The sequence below is a fragment of the Equus przewalskii genome, chromosome 6 (assembly GCF_037783145.1).
Source record: "Equus przewalskii isolate Varuska chromosome 6, EquPr2, whole genome shotgun sequence".
In the NCBI taxonomy this organism is placed as follows: domain Eukaryota; kingdom Metazoa; phylum Chordata; class Mammalia; order Perissodactyla; family Equidae; genus Equus; species Equus przewalskii.
In genome coordinates, this window is record NC_091836.1 from 54,272,956 (window position 1) to 54,297,724 (window position 24,769).

Genomic DNA, 24,769 nt, shown 5'->3' on the forward strand with positions numbered 1-24,769 from the left:
CTTGGCTGGTGTCTGGGAACTTGAATCTTAGGAGGGTTCCTACCCTTTCAGTGTTATTTATGCTAAACACCTGCATTCCTCCTGGGACTCTGAAATTTTGGTACATCCCAGGCAGAGGCTGCTGACGGGAACAGCCTCCAATAAAATGCTGGGCATTGAATATCTAATGAGCTTCCCTGCTTATCAATATTTCATAGCCATGAGCACAACTATATGCTGATTCCTGAGTCCTCCTAGGGAATCATTGAAGCTGGGAGTGGTCCTGGGAACCCCTGATCCAGGCACAGAAAAAGAAAGTGATCTTTCCATAGAGACCTATTTCTAAGCTAGCAACTAGCCCTTTTATCTCAAAGAGCCAGCAGAGAACGAAGATAGGCATAAAAAGTCTTTCTTTTTCCCCTTTACCCAACAGACTTCTTAATGCTACTACTTAATTGACATCTCTGGGATGCTCTACCATTTTTCAGGTGTGGATGGAGATTTAAACGAATTCTCTTGCTGCTAAGGGTGGTCACGTGAAAGACATGGACGTGAGTATTTTCTTGGTACTCAGTTCATGAACACATCACTGTGCTGTTGGGTTGAAAGGTAGGAGACTTCCAGCATTTTCAACACTTGTCTCTCTATCTCTTGAAATCCTTCTCACTGCCATTACTAAATGCACCAAAATGAGGACGGATTTACGAGGTCAAGGGGATTTGGCTGGAGACATCATTGATCGATGTTTTCAATCAAAAACATTTAATGGGGGCGAGTATTTACTGGGAAGTGGGAAACAAAGACAGGTGAAGACATGTCTCTGCCCTTACAGTCACATGGGGAGACAGTGGTGTGCTGGAGATGGCTCATAGTGGCTAGCAAGAGCCGACTCTTAAGAGTCAGGAATTTTGTGAGCTGCTTCACATTACCTCAGTAGCTTGAAATCAGCCATGATAAGAATATTTATACCACGGAAATTGGCTAAGCACTCTTTTTTTTTTTTTTGAGCAAGATTAGCCCTGAGCTAACTACTGCCAATCCTCCTCTTTTTGCTGAGGAAGACTGGCCCTGAGCTAATATCCATGCCCGTCTTCCTCTACTTTATACGTGGGATGCCTACCACAGCATGGCTTGCCAAGCGGTGCCATGTCCGCACCCAGGATCCGAACCAGTGAACCTTGTGCCACCGAGAAGTGGAACGTGCGAACTTAACCACTGCGCCACCGGGCCAGCCCCAATGCTCCTCCTTTTTTATTGGGTTGTTAAGCGTTTACCTGTATACCACTGCGGGGATGGACAAATAACCAGAGGATCATAGCATACCAAACTCTTCCAGCAAAGTAAGGATTTCAACTAAGGAGAAGCTGAATGCCCAGCCAGGGGCTATTCTGCGGGGAGTGGCTCCAGGGCTCCAGGATCCTGGTCAGGGTGGAACAGGTAGATTTTTGCCGCTAGCACAGGCAGGGCCCACTCTAGTGGAGCCCGTGGGCTCGAGGAGGGGCCTTTCTGGGACTGGTGCTCAGACAAGGTTGTTTTCACAGCAGGTCCTGGCCCTCTCTCACCAAGGCAAGATGGAGGGACATCCTCCCCTTCTGGAGTCCTTCTTGGTCTCAAGCTAGCTTCTCGTGACGTCACGTCCTTTTTGAAAGATAATTTGTCCCTCCCTCCAACTTTTCTGGGATATATTTTGGCTTTCATTCTATATAGACAATTTTCTAGCGCTCTGGAGGAAAACTCAAGTGCTAATTGTGCCCCAAACTTGGACTTTTTTTTTTTTTTTTCTCTCAGGGAGAGGAGTACTGGAGAAGCTGCCTAGAAGACGTGGGGATGCGGTTAGGAGAGATTTCTGCAGAGGTGGGACTCAATAACCCGTATTTGTCCTAGTCTCCAGCACTGTTTTCATTCTCATCAGGGAAAAACCCCACAGTTATGTGCCCAGTAAGAAGCTGCATAGGATTCCAACACATGTGCGCCAGAATTGATGGAAGTCTTTTTGGAGGCAAGAAGTTTCTGGAAAAAATCCCCATGACCTGCAGACTATGACTGCCTAAGTGCCATGTGTGCAATGAACTGAAGACAAATAAAAGGAAACACTTAAAAAAGAGTCAACACAATTGCTAGTTTCATTTTTTCTTTTTACTTGAAAACTTGTTTTAACCATCAAATTTTGGCAGTTACAAACCTGTACACTGTTGGTTTTTTTTTTGGCTGTCTTTTTTTTTGTTTTTCTTTCATTTTTTAGAAAAAGAACACAAGACTGAATACTGCCAACAGCAATATATGCAGAAACAATCCATTTTCATAAGGGACAAGATCCACTTTAAGTGTTGGCTTTCCCCTTTGCATAAGGTTTGGTGTGTGATGTGTGTGCAAGTTTAGGCGAGTGCACAAGTGTGGGAAGAAATGATATACTTCATTCAGAACCTGAAATGGCAGGAGAATCAGATACTCAGTAACTGGGCAAAACACACTCATTTTAAAAAATGTCAATAAAAACGTTTTCTTGAAAACAGAGAAAGTTAAATGAAAACAGTAGAACCGAAGTAAGGTTACAGTACATTTTGAAATGATTAAAAAACATCATTTTCAAATCTAAAATCCTTTGTGTGTGTGTGTGTAGTTACCTCAAAAGTTTGCAGACCAACAGCATGGATGACTTTGAATTATATTCAACCCCCCCCAAATTAAAGCATCCTGATAGGCATCAAATACAGTATCTACAAAAGCCTGGAAAATTGAAACCATTATATACAATTTTATAAACATTTTAAACACCAAAACATACATCTTTTACAAACCAGCCTGTTTGCAACAGGCAAATTTACAAGACAATCTCTCCGATACAGTGCTTAAAAAGAACTGCTTCCATTTCTGAACACATTTGTCACTTCCCGAAATGCAGTAGTATGGGCTCATAAAATTGTTAAAATAGTAGCAATTCAGGTATTTGTTTGCTGGAAGGGTACTACAGTACATACTAATGGGTCCAAACACGCTCCAAATGACTATATGATTCTCTAGTGCATCCTAAACACCGGAAGAGACTAATTATGGCCTTCGTGTAATATTACATACTTGTAATTATTGCTTTTCATTATTACATAAGGAAAGAAAACCTTATTCTTTTCCTATCTCTTAGCCAGCTGGCTAAATATTAACTGATGCCAAACCCACAAATGGTGACTTCAAACCCTAGAATTATACACTCAGAAGCTTAAAGACACTGTGGATTTGCACCAGAATAATGTGCAGTTGAACGTTGCAGGACAAAACCCAGCAAGAACACAGAACCACCTTCTCACAGACCACACAAAATGATGATGCTGAAGAAATGCCTCTTCGAATCTCCATTTCCCATGGTTTGAAATTAAAAACATAAAACATAAAAGCCTAACCACTTTATCAATATCTGTCCACTGGGAGGGCAGCAGAGTGAAGAGACCAGACAACTATCTGGGCTACCCATGTGAAATGAACACTAGATCTTCCTGAATTATTCCACATGAAAGTGTTTTCTGGGTCTTAAATGATTTATTTTGATAATCTCTTTTCTCAATTCCCCTGACTTTGATTATATAGACACAGCATTAGTGGGGGCTGTGGGTGGGGTGGCGGGGGGAAGTAAGCAGGAGTTGGCTGATGACATATATCTCTTACTTGCTTTTTTCTAGGCTGTGCTAGTGATTCCAAAGGGAAATTCCAGGAAAGTTCCAGCAATGCATCATTAATTCCCTTTCCAGGCCTTCACACTGATTCTGATAGGGCAAACCTCAAAATGCATAGACGTGGCCTATTCATATTACTAAGTCTTCTCCAATGGCATTTCATGAATGGGCAGGACATGAGTACATGGAAAGCTCACACGGAATGGAACTCAGCAGCAAAATATTTGTAGAAGAAAGTGAATAAATTAACCTACTTTATTCATCTCTTACAGCACCATAGCTTCTGCTTACTACATGACAAAGATCAACAGTCCAGCCACTCGCAATCTAACCACAATGTGTGCAATACAAGTAAAGTGCCTACAACAGGCTATGGAAAATGGCTTCCAGGAGGTGGCACATACGTGTTAGAAAAAACAGAAAGACGTTAATTGGTTTAAGCATTTTCCACGTGGTTCCTCATGGTGGAGGGGGTAGGAAGAAACACCAGGACTGGTAGGGGGAAATCAAAAGAGAAACAAAAGTGTACCTAGTGGATAAAATTATAATAAAAGTTTCACTATAACTGATGACTGATCTGAGTTCCATTCTACAATTATCATTCCATCTTCATTTTAGAAAACACTCATTTGGCAAAAGCAGCATTTTGAGAAATGTCCAAAGAAATGTGTGACTTCTGTATCTGCACCCTTCCTAGGGGGCTGCAAGGAAACATGAGATCATGAGGCTGCCAGAGAAATAATCTCCATGAGTTCCCTTTTCTAGAATATTCCAAAGCAGGAATGGTGGGAAGCCAGGAAGTCCCGCAGAAGCAGGCAGATACCACGCCCCAGGCAGTTTAGAGGTGAACAATTTATACAGAAAGAATATTGGCCAAATGGATGGATTTTAGTCCCTTTTTAGCTACTTAACTTTCTATGTGAGCTTGGGTAAGGCCCTTCCCCTCTCTGGGCATGTTTCCTCTTTTTACAAAATCGGAGGGCTGGACAAGCAGATCTGAAAGACCCTTCCACCTCTCTGAATCAGCAGTCATCCCACCTAGGTCCATTTTGGCCTGACTGAAAACCATTTTGTAATCTACAGGGAAATCTAATTCTCCAAAAAGAGAAAAAATATCATGTGTTTAAAAGGTAATGAATCAAAACATAACACAACCTTATCTGGTACACATTTAGCTGCAGAGAAAATCAGGGGAAGATATCCTGAAGAAAGAGGTATTTTATATAGGTCAGAGAAAAGGGTGGGCACAATTTTCTTGGGTGACTTCACAACCGCATTAGGATCTATTTATTCCTTCATTACTGTGTCAGTCAGGCGTTCTCCCTGGAGGAGATGCTGGGTAAGCAGTAGTGACTCACTGGCATTAATCTCATTCTAATATTTCCTGGGGGCAAGAAATGAATTGTTGGTTTTACTTTGATGGTTTTTATGTCATTGCATTATTAAAAGTGGAGCAGTGATTCCATTCTAGACCATTAGTTTGTCATTTTCTCTGTGATTCTTGCAAACGTGCTTCTTACATAAGAAAAATGCCAAAGACTTTCTTCTCAAAAGCAGCCTTAGTGAAATTCATTTATTTCAAGACCACAGTGCAGATAATGCTTCTAGGAGCAGGTCTGACCAAGACACAGCAAGAGGAGAAAAACTGAAAAATCTGTGAAGTATATCTGTGTACTCAGGAAGCTTGAGAATGAAAGGAATCTTTTTACAACGAACTCCAGAAACACTGACTCCTACGAGGAAGTGAATTAAATACAACCGAAATAACTAAAAATATGCCTGAGTGGATGATACACAAACTCAGGACAGTACAATTTACACACCAATGCCATATGTTATCAGAAACTGTGGACACAGATACTTTCATATTAAGCAGATAGTGCAAATATGCATTTATTTACCGTGGCCACTGTGCACACGGCCATAATCTGATTGAAGTAGAAGAGGAAAGTCACTCAATTTGTCAACTTTAAGCTTTGAATATTGGGTTGCTGTATTTCCAGTGGAATGATTCTCTTGTCAGTTTTGGAAACTCACGGCCAAAGTCCATACGTCAGATGGGAGGAGAACCCCAGGGTATAATTAAACACTACACATTTTTCAAGTAAGAGTTTAGTTTTGGAAAATTATAACAAAATACTGTTGTTTAAAAAGCACAGTTTTGCTTGAAGTTAATATAAATGGCCGTACCAAAATAAAGTTAACCGAACTGGAGTAAAATACGGCATTTGGTGTTTCTCTAACATCATAGAGATCAGAGAAATTAGGTCTGCCTTGCTGGCAGGATTTTCAACTCAGTCTATATCCTAGATCCTTCACGTCAGCTTTCCTCAAGAGCAGCCTTATTGAGGGCAAGCACACCTTTGTACATAGGCCCAGACACACACACTATTATAATTTATACACAAGAACTAATCTACTTTCTTCTTTTCTTTAAAGCAATTGCATTTATAATGAATGACGCTACCAATTTAGAATAACATTCAAATTTCATCTGCATTATCAAGAATTGTGATTATCTGCCTGAAAACATTAGAAGTACTATATTTTCTTTTTTCCCCTGAATTTGTGAATTCTGCTTAAACCTCTAAATATCTCTCATTCTACAGAACAATTCCCCAAATGCTACTTTTTTTCTTTTTATTTTCTGATTCTCAGAACAAAGGCCTATTTCTGCAGCAATGTTAAAATTATAGTTACAGCCAGGAATATTTACTAGAAAACACAAAAAACAGATAATCACATTCTTTCTAATGTTCAAACAATGTTAACCTTCTCCCCAACCCACAAAATGGAACCCAAATATCCTCATGTTCTTCTTCATTGATACCCCTCTCAGAGATCATAAAACCCAACTATATTATATCGGATGCTTAACACAAACAAACAAAAATAACTAAGCATACTAAACATGTTACTCAAACCTAATTTTATAGCTGAAAATTGGGCAGCTTATTAAAAAAAATAGAGTTGATTTTAAAGGCTTCAGCCCATTTTCGTTTGTTTAATATTTGTTTCTCTTTCTTTCTGCCTAAGAGACTAACTTTTCTGACAATCATAACTACTATTTTCATTCCCCCCGCATTGGCTCAAAATTACATGCAACAATGCCTCTTTGCTTGTTGCCAGTTATTAATACTGCAGGACTGATGCTGTAACACTTTCCAGGGCACACTGCTGCGCAAAGCCATACAAGACCGACTGTATAAGCTGGTGGGTGAAATTTTTTCCCCTTGAAAAACTCGGCATGCGTTCTTGGTCATGAACACAGGTACATACTGCAAGGGTTATCAGTCACCTCTCAGAAACAATTTCTGCGCCGTTCCTTTTCACCCAACTGGAGTCGAGCTTGCTTGTGACAGTATGCCTTGTTTAGAAGTTCCTAGCGGAAAATACCGCATTTCCTTCTTGCTCAACACACCACTCTCTATGGAGACACAAGCCCAGCCAGTCTCCTTCTCCTTTTCTGTAACAAACAGCACAAAGCCCTTGAAGTGCGTCCTCTACACTTGGGTCTGGTGCTGAGTCTCGATAAAGGGAATGTGAAGGCTGGCGAGGCTGAGCTCTCCCACGCTCTCATAGTCACTCATGGCTACTTCGGAATCGTCAAAGCCGCAGTTCGCTGACACATCTGAGGACGAGGTGCCTCTGGAATTGTGCAAGGATAGAGACACACTGTCTGCTGGGCCTGCTGTCTCTGTGCCCTGGTTCATGCTCACAGCAAAAGTACTAAATTCACAGCTGGCAGGCGGGCCCACCAAATCTGTTTCATTGGGGAATGGGTGAGGAGGAAGGTACTGGCTAGGATGGAACTGGGGCCTTCTCCTGCAGTCTGGGCTCAGCGTGCTGGCCAGGGAGACAGGCTGGGAGGGCGGCAGGGCCTCGTATTGGTCCGGGAAGTCCTCTGGCAGGGGAGGGGGCAGCTGGTCCTGACTCAAGAACTCCTCTTCATGAGGAGGTGGGTACTCGCTGTCGATGTCATAGCCGCCCAGGTAGTAATCGCTCTCCAGCTCCCGTGTGCTGCCCTGGTGTGCAGACCCTCCCTCCTGGTTCTCATAGTTGGGTACTTCTTCTATGTCTGACAGGCGGGCCCCTGGCATCCAGTCAGAGGTGTCCCAGTGATAGGCTGTGGGAGAAAAGCCATGACAGTTAATTTCCTCCAGACTAGAGTTCGGGCAGGGCTCAGAAAGGAGCAGACAAGGGACCTGACATGCAATTAACATCCAAGAGACCCTAAGAAGCCAGGGTCATGTGCATGCTCCTTATAAGGGTCTATCGGGGCCAGCCATGCTCTGGCTCCAAGAGAACAAGGCCAGGGCAACCTGCAGAACCTTCACTTGGCCACGCCCTCCCATAAGCAACGGCCAATGAGGGAATGCTGAGGAAACAGTTCTAGAAGCCATTCTCTCTTCCTAGTCACAGGCTAAGTGCAGAGCCAGGCTGGCAACATGCTCGCAGAGAGAGAGATGCATCAGCCACACTGTGGATGACAGAAGGCAGGGAGATGTGCACACAAATGGATGAATCACACGCGCAGGGGAGAGGCTGGGGGAGGGATGCTGGCAGGACTTTCACCTCCAATACAGAGCACACAAGACACCTGGAACATGCAAAATTCAGGTCAAAGAAACTCAGAAAAGATGGAGGGAGAGGGACAGGGTAAGAATGAACTCAGCAATTCAAAACGCATAAGTAGAATACTATGCTGGGGTCGTGGCGGAGTCACCTCGGTTGTAGTTCTGTCCTTGATCCATGACAGACACTGTTTAAATACAAAGTGAGAAGTAAAACTAACAATCCAAGACATGTGAAGAGGGTAAAACCAAACATTTTAGATGACTTAAAAGACATGCTCCTACTTCTTCCCACTGTTATTTAGGAAATAGAAAGATAACTCTCATCTATACTACGCCCTAATTGTATTAAGTCAATAAGTTACCTGATCGAAATCATTCCCCATCATATTGTGGCTTTAAACAATTTCTTAAATATTCCTAGCTCATAGTAGGTACTCAATAAATACATGTTGAATGTAAGAATGGATTTAGTATTAATCTGGATTCCAAATAATTGGGTACTCTTCTCGTGGAAGGGGTTTTATAAAAACAGTACCCTACATATTTAAAAAATTATACACTACACTTTTTTTTCACAATTGTAAAATTCACTCCAATACCTAGAGAAACACCCAGCATCTCATTTGAAACCATCTATTTACTGCTCCCTCTGCTGCCAGCGGATGAAAATCACCCCTAGTTTAAAGTAACAAGGAAGCAATATTGCTGAAAGGATAAGTCTTGACAGGAACAAATGCTATGGAAGAAAAAAGTAAATACCTTCATTCTCTATAGTGTCAACTACATTGTTGACAAGTTGAATGACAGTCACTATGGATGCTTGTGGCCAGGAAAAGAAGACAGGAGGGAGGGAAGGACAGCTTCAGGTTAGTTATGTATTTTAAACATATCTTAACTTCTTTTAACAACAACAATGGCAAAAATAAAGGCGCAGAATGGAAACACCCAAAGCCTTCCCACCATCTGTCCATTAGGCAATGCTCCAGTGGACAATTTTATCGGGGGGTCCTGGGGCTCCTGGAACAGAAGGGAATGGCAGCAAATCGCAGGCCAGTCCTCCTGAAAGACCTGATTGGCATGGATTGCCGGGTCATAAATTCATACCTCATGGCCTGGTGAAATCAATTTAGGAAAGCAGTGGCTCATCAAGCTCATGCTAATTTCTCATCAGTGACTCCCAAGGCTCTCAGAGGAGGACCTCACTATTCCCGGGGATAATTATTTGTTGGTCAGCTATGCTGCTCCGAATCAAATGCCAGTGATGGAGGATAATCTTTGTAGGACTGATGGCTTCACACTCACAAGATGCCACCTATAGCCTTGACCGACCTGAGGCCCAGCTCCTACAGGTGAGGTGTAGACAGAAGTTAGTGTTCGGCCTCTCGAATAGTTAGAATCTGGGAAGGAAATTTCTGTACTCTGTATGGGTTGCCTTAGCACCTGACATCAGCAGCCTGTGGAGAGGTGATCAAACTCAAAACTAATTTATTGAAAATTCCTAACACTGCCTGCCTTAGTTGGGACCAACCCAGAATGTTAAGCATGAAAGACCAAGTTTGTGACCAAGCAGAGCCCGTGAGAACAGTCAACCAGCAGCTGGAGCTGCTGCCTGGAGTTGGGAAACTACGTGTTCTTGGGTGTTTCTGTATAAGATGCAAACCAGTGACAGCTTTTCTCCTGGCTGGGGATGAGCAAGGGAGTAAGCACCAAGGCAAACAGAGCTGGAGGCATGCCCCTGACCTTTTGAGAATGGTTAGAAGAAATCCACTGTGATGTGGTCTGTTATCCCAGCAGTCAGATGCACCAAGGCTCCTGCACCTCTTGGGAGGGCCAGGTATCGGGGAAGGAGGTGGGAGACGTGGGGGTGGTGCTGATGAAAGTGGACTATTTTACCTCCATGATTGCATCTATGGTTTCAGGGCTCACCTGTTACTGTATTTATCTGGGGGGCAAAGACTATGTCATTTTCTTTTTGTACTTCTGGGTACAAAAATCCCCAGTGTGGGGGTCAGCCCACAGGAGAAATTCAGAAGGGTTTATGGGTTGAATGATTCCATAAATTAATACATATTCAATTTTTGCCTACTGCTGATAAATGGGAAAACGACAAAGTACAAACTAAGGTAAGGTCACCTGTCTCTGTGGATGATTATTTGAAATTATTCTTGGTTCACTACCATATGGTAAGCTTTCACTGTTTTATGACCATTTCTTCCCTCCTCCTCTATCCTGGGGAAACCCCCCATCCTCCAAAGCTGGTTCCTCAGCTCAGAAAACCCAGTCCAGCACTGGCACCTTCTCCATAAACATAAGTTCTCAAGAGGTGGAGATAACAGCTTTGGAGTGTCAATAAGGTCCACGAACCACATGGGATTGCGTGCAGCATTTTGGGTATATGTGCATTTTTCTAAGGAGCTGACCCACAGTATTTAATAGATTCTCCAAAGGCCCATGATCCCAAATGACTATAAGGGGGATTCAGTTGAATGAAGATGCCATTTCTATGAGAAGGAGGTTCTATGGGAAGGAGGTCTGGCCTCTGAACTAATTTCTAATGGTAGGGAGGGTGGATGTAGAAGGAAGAGTGAAGAGATCATCATCAGTAAAATAAAAAAAGAAATCACACTGCTTGCTAGAGAGTATCACTTGGGATGAAGTGGTTCCATCATGTACCAAATCAAAGATGACGTATTACTGAAGCTCTGGGAGAACTCTGTCAACCTCCGACACAGATCCCTGGGCCTGCTCACAGCTGCAGCTTAACAGCTGCTCCTTCAGCAATGACACCCAACAATGGAGTCAACGGAAAAGCTGGTGAACACACTCAAAAGTCCATGATCAGGTCAAGAAACAAAACCAGTCACATCACCTTCCTCTGAACTCACCGCAGCAGAGGAAACAGAACCCGCTCGAGGGACGGAACAAACTCAATGACTTCTTACCATTGTCATCGCCAGAATCCGACTGGAAGGAGCTCAAGGACTGAACTTCAGAGTTGCTGCCTTTATTGCTGCCTGCAAAGCAGGTCACTTCTCCCGGGTCATCAACCCCTTTGTCTTCATGTACAGACAGAGAGAGAGCAGAAATGACGCCGGTTACCTTGTGCATATTTCCAGCCCTGTCCCACCCCCGTCCCCACCAGAGTTCACTTCTGGGGGCTCTTTCATTTGCTTAGAGAAAATAATTTAGCTTCACAATAGAAAATTGATCGTGCCATTGGGGGCAAAGGTCTGTCAATCAAGTGATTTACATTATGGATTTGAAACCCTTAACCCGTGGTAAATGAGCTTCCAAATAGCTGACAGCTGAAAGTAACTGTTCTCTTAAACTGAAGTGAGTAAGTGAAGAGTGAAACGAGGATGAAGTGGCTGGGCTGCTCTTTGCCATTCAGAGTTAATTTAAATCATTTACATGAACCAATGTGGTGTCAACACCAGGTTAAATGAGATTACTTTTAAAATAGGGGTATAAATATTTTATAGGCAAGAATGCCATTAGATTTACCCAAACTTCCCTCTCTCGGGAGTGAGCGGCGTTCTCAGATTTGCCTTCTAGAGGGCAGCATCACATCATTTTTAGGAATGACAGCGTTCTGCACCGTCTGGTAGAAGGGCAGTCAGTGGTATAGAGATGCTCTTTTCCACAGACTTCTTCCCTCTTTGCTGTACAAAATGCCTGAACAACACACTCACACACATGCACACACACAGGCTACTTCATTGATGGACTAAAGGAAGCAATAAAAACAGCCCATGTCTTGAAGTTGTCAAGTGAAAAATGAATTAGTCGCCCAGAGATTGTCTCGCCAGCTAACTCTGCCTTGCTTAACAAAGAAGGAAATGTATTCAATAAAAACCCAGCAATACTTTGGGGGGAAATGTGAGTTTTGGCCTGAGGTGGATTCTGGAAATAAAGCTGTCACATTATGAAGCCAGGGGAGGGAAATGATCAAATCACCACGTAACGTGATGGTATGAAGACATGGTGACTTGTGCTTAAGCGAAGAGCTCGTCTTCGTGGCCACAGAAATCACTGTTTCTTCCAAATGGCTGATGTCAGTGGCAGGCACTGTGGCTCTGAATCTGCTGTCAGATGCTGAAGCCACAGCAAAACCAAGAATTGGATAAACCACTGATACAACTGGAGAAATTCACCTCCCAAGAGCCACAGCGCAGAAAATACAAAGATGTGCCTCGGCAAAGCACAAGGTGGGCACCAGGCTTAGCCCTGAACACAAGGGAGAAAATGGCAAATGACCCCTCTGCCCCTCGCCCGTGAATACAGTGCTGTGCATAAAACTCCTTTCTCCACTCCTCCATTTATTCAACCCCCCCTTTTATTTCATTGCTAACTAGAAAAGAGCCTTTCTACTAACTAGTGGATTGGCAAGGCTATAGTAAAGTCTAACTCTATAGATAATTGGAGAGGGAATATATTTATATGATTAAAATCCAAGGGCAACCGCTTAAAACATAAGTGTGTCTACAGAAAGACAGAGTCAGCAGACAGTGTAGCTGGGGCGGCCCTAGACTAGAATAGAGGCCCTCCTCTATCATCAAGAGATCCCCTCTCTCTCACGTCCCTCTCCAGCCTTCCTCCTAAAGCTCCCAAGAGCAGTCTTGGTAAAAGCATAAGCTGTGGACCCTGATGCCCCAGGTTTGAATCCTCACCCCTCCTTTTACTAGTTACTTGCTCTCAGGCACGTTCTCTCACCTGTTCACTACTCCAATTGGTGCCCATGTGGGGCAGCTGTGGGGGTTTAAGGAGATGATCCAGCAGATAGCAGTGGTGGCTTTTTATGTTCATCTGCTGCCTCTGTTTTCTCATCAAATCTCTTCATCCTTAACCCTTGCATTCTGGATTCTGTCTTCATGACTCACTGAAACGCTCCTGAGATCACTAAGAATCTTCTAGGCGTCAAGTGCAGTATTTTGTTTTTAGCCTGTGTCCTTGATGGTTTTACAGTACTCAACCCTGCTGACCTTATTGATGGTCTTAGCTTCTGCACGGCTGCCTTTTCCTCTTTCCCTGCTCTCTCTTCGTTGGCACGAGTTTGTCTCCCTTCCTGCCCCTCCTCTCTGCCCGCCTCCCACCTGTAGGCATCTCTGGTTCTTTTGGAGGCCCAGTTTGATCACCCTCTCTCTGCTCTTGTTCCGTTAGTGAGCTGATCCTCCTGGAGATTCATCCACCCTGCAGGCAGATGATGTCCAAACTTTTGCCTCTAGCCTCACCCTCCTCCTGAACAACAGAGCCAGACATACCTCAGGTGACCTCTTATGTGGCCTCTCCACTGATCACGCTGCTTCCTGCTTCTGGAAGGCCTTCTCCAATAGTTTCCTACCAAAATCTCACTCAGGCTTAAAGACACCAGTAGAAATGCCCCCTTCCTCCAAGAAGACACCCTTTATCTCCTCGGCTGCATATGCTCTCTAGCTCCCTTTGAAACCTGCCTCTCCTCACCCTCTACCCCAACATATATCACAGTACTAGAAACCCAGTCTTTGGAAACTCCCGCTACCCAGGGCATCTCTGCTGCTGCTCAAATACAAAGCCATTTGGCCTCATTAAAAGTCAAAGGATACAACAGAGCTTGCCTTAGTTTCATCTTGACCGATGTTGGGGCAGGGAAAACAATCACCTGCTCTCATCCCTAGATGCTCATAGAGGCCATCTAACTGGTCTCTCTGCTTTCTTCCCTCTTTGGTCCTGTTTAGTCTCTTCTTCACAGATCAGTGAGAGCCATATTTTAAAAATGTAAATTAGATCATGCCACTTACCTGCTTAAAACCTGTCCTAGTGTTGCTGTTAAAATGCAGCCACTCTCCCCTGTGGCTCACCAAACTCCAACTACATCCCTGTGTTCTTCAGCATGCCAAGGTCTTCCCTACCCCAGGGCCTTTGCACACGTGGCTCTTCCCTTTGCCTAGAGTACTGCTGCCTGAGGCCAAAAGGGGAGGGAAACACCACCATCTGGCCTGGGCCACTTTTCCTGCCTGTAGTTCACCCTTATGTTTCATGGACCCTGCATTCCAGCCACATAGAATAACTAGCTTTTCTTCTGATCATGTGGGTCCTTCTATGCAGGATGCCTTCCCTTCCCCAGACCTTTAATCCACCATGGTCCAACTCAAATGTCCCTCTGCTTCCCTCAAGTCTTCCCCCTAAGGCTAGAGATACCCTCTTCTTCTGACCTCCCAGAGCACACTTTCTGTACAGCACTTTTGCAGCTATGCTGCTTGCATCACGGCCAGTGGTACCCTACCGTGAGAAGAGCAGGGGTTTTAGTCTGACAGCTCTGGATTGGAGTACCTCTTACTAGCTGTGTGACCTTGGGCACCTTTGTATGCTCTCTGAGCCTCATTGTCCCCATCTGTAAATGGGGACAGGAACCAGGGGAATTTTTCAGGGCTGATGTGAACACTCAATGTCAGAACGTGTCATAATGAATGCTCTGTCCCTGCGGGTTCTCTCTCCCTCTCCTAATTTCCTTCCAGTAAATACCAGTGGAATAAACAACGGTGCATTACTACTGCCTACTCACTTTCAGTTCCTGCATCCCAGCCATTCTTGCGGATGGAATCGCAGTCAGAGCGGCAGGGAGACACGGCAGGGAGGTTGGGGGCCACGCTGCACACAACCACACCCCGCCTGGCTGTCAGGATGCGTGGTGACTCAGGGTGAAACGTGGTCATCTCCTGGTGCTCACTCCCCAGCCCGTCCACGATCTTATCCAGGTTGCTCCTGGAGTCGCTCTGGAAGCACGGGGTGTAGGCCATGGGGCGCACAGGCACCTGCGGGGGCCCCACCTCCTGGTAGACGTTGCGGCCATCCCCGCCGCCCCGCAGGTTCCGGAACGGGATGCCGTTGCTCTTGTTGAGCAGCGCGGCCGTGGCGGGGTCCTGCACCAGCGTGATGTTGTTACGGGAGTAGTTCTTGCGGAAGACCTTCTTGCGGAAGACGATGAACAGGACGATCAAAATGAAGATGACGAAGAGGACCACCGCGATGCCAATGAGCTCCTCCTTCCCCACATAGGAGTGGCCGGCCTGGATGTTGGGCACCACCACGGGGCGCAGCCCGCAGTACTGGCCCACAAAGCCCGGGGTGCAGTTACAGAGGAAGGAGCCAAATATGTTGACGCAGGAGCCCCCGTTCTCACACTCCTCCCGCTCGCACTCGTTGACGTCCTCCTCACACCTTCAGGATGAAACACACAAGACGCCCCTCTCAAACATCAGGACCTGTGGACGCAGGCTTGTATGTTGGAGCTCGATTTAAAACTGAAGTGTTTAAAAGAAAATAAAACCCCTAAAGGGTACATGAAGCATGACAAAAATAGTGTGAGGGTGTGTGCCTGCCGGGAGGTGAGTGGGCACCTTAAGGAGGTAGCCTGAGTCAGCATCAGGCATGAAGGTACTTCTCCCCCACGATCTCTCCCAGATATTCTGACCCGACCCGGGGAAGGGAGGGAGAAGCTGTCGTGGGAGAGAAGAGAGGGAGCAGAAAGAGAAAGAACAACAGATGCTGTTGAAGAGATACTTATCTCCAAATCTTCAGGAAGATGCATTTCAGAATTTAAAATTTTGCAATTTTAGAAATTACATACAGTACATATCTTTCATATTATGTAAAATACCCATCCCACCGCAGGAACGGGTGGTGGCATAGGACCCATAATCAAATACACCAGCGTTTCTACGGTAAAACATATGGATATTCACGCTAAATGAGAGACGTAAAGACTAGAAATAGCCTCAGAGTGGTTTTGGCTGGTTTTGCCACCAAATTAGTTTGCCACTAATTTATCTTCAATCCTTTTAGTTCTCAGAGCTTTTAGGATGGTAGAATTGCAGATAAAGAGCTGTGAAGCTATATACCATATATAGAGTTTCCTGAGAGGAGAAAGTCTTTGGTCCTGACATTTTCCTCTAGTGGTTACAGTAATTTTTGGTCTCTTTGGGGCGGGGGGGGGGGGGGGGGGGGGCGGTGGTGGGTACTGGGCATATGTGGATGGGTGAAATGCTACATATCCACATATCTTCCAGATTCTACGCTTATGTTAAAGCTAAAGCATATTATCAGGAAAAAATGACCAAAGCATTCTAATGAAAAATAATTAAATCAATTTGATTCCCTTTAAAGCAATCCATGACTTGCTTTGAGTATAATTATGAACAAACATTTGTCTTAGTCTTTCTTAGTTTAACATTTGAAAGCATAGACCTTTTTTCCTTCACTTTCCTCTACATCAGCAATTGTTCTCTTATGCTCATTTACAAGGCCCGATCACCTCTATCTTTGATAATCCACCTTTTAAAATGTAGTCAAACGGCCCTAATTTGAGCAGATTGAGGCCAGGTCAGCCGGAAATTAGTCAGAATCACAGAGTATTTAAAAATAAATGCAGCTTTATTACTTTAAATTACATCCAACGATTCAAAGTCGGCTAAGTATTTCCTGGTAGAGTCCTCAGGAGATTTGCCTTAATGAATATATAAGACTGATCTGTAATTGGAATATCACTTGCTTGAGATTACATATATATACTTCTGAAACCATCAAGGATGGCTGAAAGTGGCGTTTTCCCAAGAATTTAAAACATTCCTTTTCCATTTGGCTGACACTTTAATTTCTCTCATTTCTTGGGGGACAAAGGGTTTACAAAGGAAAGCTAAGTTTTAGTTTTTCAGAATGGTCATAAAACGCTAGGCAGTACAGACCAGTTGATGAGTTCCACGGAAATGGATAATATGTCTGCCTCAGAATTATACTGGAAAGATTAGGGGTCATAGAGGACTTTCTTTAAAAGAACTGTTTTCCTGATTACAGGACACATGGTAATTATATAAAAATTTGAACATATAGAGAAGTATGAAGTAAAATATATAAATTATCCATAACCCCACTACCCAGAGATAATCCCTGGTAACATTTTAGTCACTTGTAAGCACTCTTCATATAAAGATATTAATTAACCCTTTGCCTGTCCTATTAGTGGTAAACATTTTACCCCAGTTAGTTCTTTTTCCCGTTTTGTTTTCTTAGCAACAAGAAGCAGTGTAGAGAAAGACTGTTGCATAATCTCACTCACGTGACTCCAGTGAGCCCAGCTTTGCAGTTGCAGATGAAAGTGTTTCCTATTGGGTCGCAGGAGCCTCCGTTTCGGCAGGGGTTTGGGAAGCAGGCTGTGATCTCCGATTCACAGTTTCTCCCAGTGAACTGTGAGAGGCAGGTACACTGATAGCCTGGGGAAACAGAGGACCTCATGAGCCATGACGCCACTGGTAACGCTCAGAGTGCATGGGTAGCCATAATGTGTCCTCCTAATTCCTTCTGAGCCAAATCTTAGGCAAGGCCCAAATTCCAAAGACAATTGACCTGACATAGACCTGGCAACTTATTATACCACTCATTGTAATATATTACCATATTATAGAACACACCCACTGACACCATGACAGTTTCAACTGCCATGGCTACAGCAGGATATAACCAAATGAGGAAAGAAAAGAGGTGGCACCCTTGCGCTTAAGAAAAGCCTGCCTATTTCCCCGAAGAACTATGAATTTTCCTCCCCTTCATTACCCAGACTCCTTATAACAGCTGCTTAATCACCCCAGGAACTGAGAAGTTGATTTGTGAACATAGTTCCCACTTCTCCATTCTTTGGTCGTTGAATAAAGCTTGTACTGTTGAATGCTCAGCTTCAGTTTTGTTTCAAATCTGTGACACCAAACAGAAAATAACCCTCCGAGGAAGAAAAGGGCTGATTGTAGGCTCAAGTCCCACCAGAGGGAAACAAAATTGGCAACAGTACCACCCTCATTTCATTAGAACACATTCTACAGTAGCTTCCCGAGAAGGAGTTTCTAGGAGGTAACATTGTGAGACCTTGCATAGCTGAGCATGTCTTTATTCCACCCATATGCCTCTTTGATAGATCGTGTATGGAATTCTAAGCAATTCCCTCCGTGTTACTTTTGAGAAATCCAAAGTTGTTTTGGTTCCTGAAGTTTGTATGTGACCTGGTTTCTTTTCCTCTCTAATAGCTTGGAGAATCTTCTCTTGCTCCCAATTTTCTGAGATTTCACAATGACGTACTTTAGAGTGGTTATTTCAACCAATACTGGGTATTCATGGACCCTTGCAATCTGGAAATTCTTGTCCTTCAACTCTCGGGAAGTGTCTTTAATTATTTCATTGATGACTTCCTTTTGTTTCTTTTCTCTGTTCTGTCTTTATGGAACTTTTATGGTTGGAGCTCAGATTAGATCTTCCTTTATCTTTCTTTCTTATATTAGATCTCTGTGGGTTTTTGCTTTACTTTCTGAGAGAGTTTCTCATCTTTGGAAACTTTTATTAAGATGTCATTTTCCAAGGGCTCCTTTATTTGTTCACTGAGGGTTTTTTTCCTTTCCTAAACACACAGCAACTTGCTCCTGTTTTGTGGTTACAATATCTTCTCTTATCTCTTGGAGGATATTAATAATATCTTTATGTAGTTTTCTCCCTGTAGAATTTCCTCGAAGTTGCTTTTCTCTGTTTCTGTGTTTGGGTCTCTGTGATGGTAAATTTTTTGTGTCAAATTGACCAGGCCTAGTTGTTGGTCAAACACTAGTCTAGATGCTGCTGCAAGAGTATTTGTGGATGTGATTAACATTTACTATCAGATGATTTTATGTAAAGCAGATTACCCTCTGTAATGGGGGTGGATCTTATCCAATCAGTTGAAGGCCTTAAGAAGAAGGAATTCTGCCTCAAACTGAAACATAGAAATCTTGCCTGAGTTTCCAGCTCCAAGGATTTAAAATTCAAGACTGCAAAATCAACTCTTACATGAATTTCCAGCCTGCTGGCCTGCCCTAAATATTTCAGACTTGCCAGTCCCCACTATCCTATGAGCCAATTTCTTAAAATCAATCAATCAATCTATCTATCTATCCATTCATCCATCCTATTGTTTCGTTTTGCTGGAGAACCTTAATACATTTTCTATCTTCCAAATTAGAGGATGTCCTTCCTTATCTCGTAATCCTGGTTTATCAGCTCATATTGAAGAGTGTGGTTATGGAACACTAGAAATCTGATGGGCAGCTCTAAGCACATGAATGGGGCTCATCAACTACGATACTGTGTCACTACCTTTGGGTTGGTCAATTTCCCCAGTAATGATCCTTATCACCGACCCAGAGGGAGAGTGAAGGCCTGGTTTCTAACACTCGGGGATTGAGAGGTGATAGAGGAAGGGTGGTTGTGGGTCTCAGCATCCAGCAAGCACATCATATTTACTTTACTCAATACATACTGTAAATAACCATCCTCACTCTTATTTGAAAGGCTCATCTCTGCTCCCCAAATGGTCAATGACTGATGCTGGGATTTTAGAGAATTTTCTCTATAGACACAAGATAGTTAATAATCTATAGATTGAAATAGTGTGTGCTGTCGTAGATGCTTTACTGAATCCACACTACAGAGAACTCTCATGTATAGGAGGACATTAGGATTGTGTGTGGGTTCAGAGAGAGAAGGACTTATCTTCAGGAGGCAGGTACAGAAGGAAAGAAATCTTTACATTCCTAAGAGGAGTGCACTGTGTAGGTCCAGCCTTCCCAGCACCAAGAAACATTGAGGGCCAGAGATTGAGGCTCAGAGAGAGACACAATACTCTTGAATGCAATCTCAATGAAATGCCAGGGAACTAACTTATAAGTAAAGACCACTGTTGATGCAAACTGTGTCCAAAGATGGCCAGCCTGAAATCTGTGGACAGGGTGTAGTAGTCTGAGGTATGCTTGCTTCAAATCATGCTGAGGTGGGGTTATTTTTTTCCAATTTGGGAAGTTGCTCTTCTAAATGGAACTGCGGATTGCCGCAGCAGTTGCGATTGGGAAAAATGCTTCTTTATGTCACCTGGCCAGTCCTTGGCTAGGATGGCATGCCATTTAGAGGTTGAGTGACTTGTGAGGATGAATTCGATTCCTTTGTAGACTAAAGAGAGGGGCGGGACAACCACAGTACAGGACTCCGGAAAGCATGTCAGTGAGGAGGAGGAAGGGAAGTTAGAAGGGGAATCTAAGGCAAGGTGGGTCAGCTCAGGGACCACTTCTTCCTCTCCAGCTCCTATTTGGCATGCTTCTGGCAATTTCTCAAATAAAACTATAGCAGAAGCAGCTGAGGGCAAGGGAGGGGCAAGGAGAGACTGGCTGGAAATAAGGGACATTTGAATCACTATCATGGAAACTGGATTCTAATGAGGGTTGTGGGGTTTGATTTCTTTGATTTGATGTCTCTGTGCTTTGGAAAATCAGAATTTAAAATGAGGCACTACCTCTAATGCCCTATTTTACTCCCACACATTTCCTGCATTTTGTCATTTTCATTATCTTTTGTGGGATATCTAGTGCTACTTGAGGCAACAGCCAGCCTGACTGATGAACCTATTCACTGACTGAGTGCCTCAGCAACAGGCAGTGGTGTGCTGGAGCCAGCTCACACAGGGTCGTGAGAGCTGACTGTGAAACATTCTGGAGTTCGGCAGGCCTGTTATTAAACCACTGGTAGCCTGACGTCAGCCATGGTGGGAGTATTTACACCACAGAAATTAGTGAACACTACAGATCAGGGCTTTTATTTTTAGAGAGCTGGTTTACCAGCACACCTGTGGAACAGGGACTATGGCAGTCACTGAGGACACAAAGACAGGAAAACACCATCTACAAGCAGAGAGGTAAGTACAAAAATACCATGATAGCAGAGGGTGTGATGAGCGCAAACAGTGGGGACATTGGACCAAGGCTGGAGAAAACCATGCATGACTGAGGAGCTCTGTTCTACATCTGAGAAAACTTGCTGTCCATTTTGAAGATGATAATAATGATGATGACAATAGCTAACACTTATATGATATTTATTATGTGCTATGAACAATTCTAAGCATTTTATATATGTTAACTCATTTAATTCTCAAAACAAGGCTATGACAAAGCTACTACTATTATTATGCCCATTTTATAGATGAGGAAATTCGGGTCCAGAGAACATCATTACTTATTCACAGTCATGAAGCTAGTGTGGATCTGAACCCCAGCAGTCCGGCTCCAGAATCCGGAACTGTTCAGTATTATCCTGAATTGTATTTTTAACAACCACACTTTATGATACTCTCTTTCTGGATTCCTGTTTATCAAAAAGCAAACTGTCTAGGATCTGCTCTCATGATCTCTTTACCATGAGGTAAAGGAGGCAGAGACCCTTTGGGAGAAATCTTGCTTTTATAAAGAACTTTAAATTTGGAGGAGTTTTTATGTTAACAAGATGAGAAGAAAAAGCAATTGGATTTTTTTTAAACAAGTGGTCAGATTTTTTTTTTAAGTGAAAGAAGAGTGATATCTATTGTTTGCCTCTGTGAAAGAGGCTTGTTGATCAAAATTAACCTGTTCCCACAAAGTATTATTTATGATCTCATTATCCTGGTCTGGGCCCTATTATAATAATTTTCATTATATCGATAAGTCTGCCCCAATGATACTGAGTGACCTAATGCATTACTGGTTTAAAATCACTTTCAGCCATTCTATGAAGGATCAGAATAATCCTATAAAGGAAAAATAAGAGGCCCCATTACCATCCCAACTCCATGGGGTGTTAGAGAGGTTAGTGTTTATTCAAAGATGCTTAGCTAGTAAATGACTGAATTTGAACTGGAATCCAGGCTTCCAGATCCTCAGCTCTTTCCACAAGACTGTATTGGCACTGGAACTTGTCAGTGAGTCAGAACTCACTACTTTCTAGGAATAAGAAGGAGGGCTCATAGTTACTCCCTACAATGCTCCAGGGAGCGATGAGAGACATTGAGATGGACAGCATCAGACATCCCTCCTGGGAGGCAGATAATCATTAAATAATAAAGATAATAACATAATAAAGTTTCTGCTCTTCCCGAGCATTACCATATGTTGATATAAAACACAAATAAAGGGAACAGAATTTTAAGAGATATCCAGGTATTATTTGATCACAAATAATAATTTAACTTTTGTAAATGTAAAAAAAAACATAAAATTCAGTGGGTAATCTTAAAGTCTTATTAAAAACAGTAGATTTTTTTTTCTGGGTTGAAGGAGAATGTCAAATAAGGAAATCATTCGCAACAATAACAGCTTATTATGTGCTAGGAAAAACGCTAAGAACTTTCTATGCATTATCGCATTTAATTCTTGACAACAACCCTATGATGTAAGTACTGTTATTATAGCTATTTTATAAATGAGAGAACTGAGGCTTAAATAAGATGGTTTGCCCAAACTTACACAGTCAATAAATGGCAGATGCCACTTTATACCAGTTCCCAGATTTAAAAAAGACAATCATCCTCCTAGCATTGAGATACACATTAAAAAACAAAACAAAACAAAACAGAAACAATGTCACAGCTTCTCTCCCCTCAAATCCTGGCAAAATGAGAAGTGTATTTTTAAGCCTTGCCTCAAAGCTGTGCTCTTGTTTACAATCCTTCTAGTGAATGTGGATGCAGATGGTTTTGAAATCTGCATCCAGATGAACTTAAAATGCCCCCTCTCCTTGCTCAAAGAAGAACATTGCAAAAATCTAGTAAATGCAGAAATACAAATGGTTTGAGCAATTGTAGAGTGAATTTGGGCTGTATGGGCAAATAATGAAGATAATTCCTATCTTACTCCTTTGACGACTTAGGGGTTTTCCAACCTGATTCATCCAGGTAACGGCCTCACCCTGGCCCTGCTCGCTGGGTGTAGGTGAACATCATTCTCATCGGGTTTGGCTGCCCTGATAAGGGAGCGTCGGCCTGCAGCACAAAGGTGGAAGTAATGACGAATGTGCAACTAGCACTTGGGATCTGAAGTCAGCATCAACCACTGTGCTTGCTGAATTATGAATTTCATTTAGAAACTCCCAGAACTTACACGATTTTGGGAGGCCAGCTGCGATGTGGTGAGGCCCTGGACACAAGTGTAAGTCCTGGCTGTTACCCACCGGCTGGATGTGATCAAGGCAGAGCCGCCTGACCTCTAGGAACCTCCCTATTTTTATCTGATAATTAAGCCTCACTAACTCCACTTCACAGAGGATGATAAGGTTTCTGAATTCGTTAACCACAACGCAGCACACAAACACTAGGTGCTTTATTGTTGTAATTCCTGTAATGACTATGGATTCTGAAATCAGCTTCATTTCTGTGTTGCTCACAAACCAAACAACTGAACAGCATGGGACATTTTTCACTCTGACTTTTAGGCTGAAGGTTGGGAAATACTGAAACCTCTTGTCTGTGCGAATCTCAATTAGTACAAGAAAACCGGTGGACTCATTATCACGTGAGATGCTAGTCCTAAGAGGGGTGAGCTCAGCTGCAGATCACACCCACCACCATCTCAACTTGTAGTCACTCTGACTTTTCTCTTGCACCAAAGCAAGGGACATGCAATACCTTCAGATCTTGTAAAATACAAACCTTTGAAGGTGACACCTGTAACTTTCTGTAGGAAAGCTGGCTCACATTTCTTTTATTGCATATTGGGCCAAGTCTCTAATATTTTCTTCAAGGATCTGGAAACATTTAATGTGTTAACAACATTAGGCATGCAGTAAATTCTCACCTTCTAGCATGTTCTTTTGTGTCTGCACATAACCTGACTGCTTTAGGCTTTTGAGTTTTTCTATTAATATCTATATTATATTATTAATGCTGTTACCATGAGGTTTTAACAAGGTACCAAAAAAAGAAAAAGTTTAATGCAGTATTTAGAGAAAAGTCATCTAGGGAAAAAAATTTCCTTTTTCCCCATAAGCTGCAAAGCTCAGTCAAATTGCTTCCATAGTATATTCACTGGGAGCCTGGCTACTCCCTTCTCTGTCCTCTCATGCTCAGTGGGTCAGTGGGCTAAGCACATGCTGGGAACCCTGTTCAATTCCTTTAAGCCAGCTGTGAGGGGAGAGAGGCCACACAGGGAGAATCCATTGGTCACAGACACAGCAATGGGACCCCAGAAATTAACATAGAGCTTGAGACAAATCAGGCACTTAATTAAAGTTTGACAGACTGAATTTATCTAGACTCTTACAAGTTAGGGACACAAAATACTCAGCAAAATGTCACCCAAAGTAGCATGGGTGGCTTTCTCGCTAAAAACACTTCTATGCTCAACTATTTGCCACGTCAAAGAACTGGTTGTTTCATGCAACTTGCTTAGAGGGAGTAGGTAGACATTATTACCTTTATCTTTGAAGGGGAGCTCAGGGTGACCCCAAACTCCTGACCATTTGGCAAAAAAATTTCAATCTTTATACTAAAACAATTATAAAAAATGCAGGCTGTGCAATTGACATTCAGTTCCTGGATGTCCTATGTCTGTTTACCTCACTGGAACTCACTGACCCACGTTCCTGTAAGTACAGTTTATTGGGATTTCCAAATGTCAGTGGTTCTCAAACTCAGATGTGCATAGAATCACCTTGGGGACTTGTTAAAAACAGAGATGCCTGCATTCCACTCTTGTATGTTCTGAG

General features: G+C 43.1%; 1 protein-coding gene across 4 annotated transcripts in view; it reads right to left on the reverse strand.

Annotated features, from left to right (window-relative positions):
- Positions 1–2,097: 2,097 nt before the first annotated feature.
- The window catches only part of FAT3 (FAT atypical cadherin 3), a 618,234-nt gene continuing 595,562 nt past the window's right edge, over positions 2,098–24,769 (reverse strand). For 2 of the 4 annotated variants that reach the window (XM_070623915.1, XM_070623914.1), the window contains 6 exons: positions 17,313–17,466; positions 14,763–15,418; positions 11,164–11,277; positions 8,981–9,040; positions 8,371–8,406; positions 2,098–7,770 (listed from right to left, as the gene is read on the reverse strand). In XM_070623915.1, coding sequence (XP_070480016.1) covers positions 7,148–7,770; positions 8,371–8,406; positions 8,981–9,040; positions 11,164–11,277; positions 14,763–15,418; positions 17,313–17,466 — 1,643 coding nt within the window. In that variant the 3' untranslated portion in view covers positions 2,098–7,147. The remainder of the gene's footprint in view (positions 7,771–8,370; positions 8,407–8,980; positions 9,041–11,163; positions 11,278–14,762; positions 15,419–17,312; positions 17,467–24,769) is intronic. The other 2 variants (XM_070623917.1, XM_070623916.1) reach the window with 1 other exon arrangement.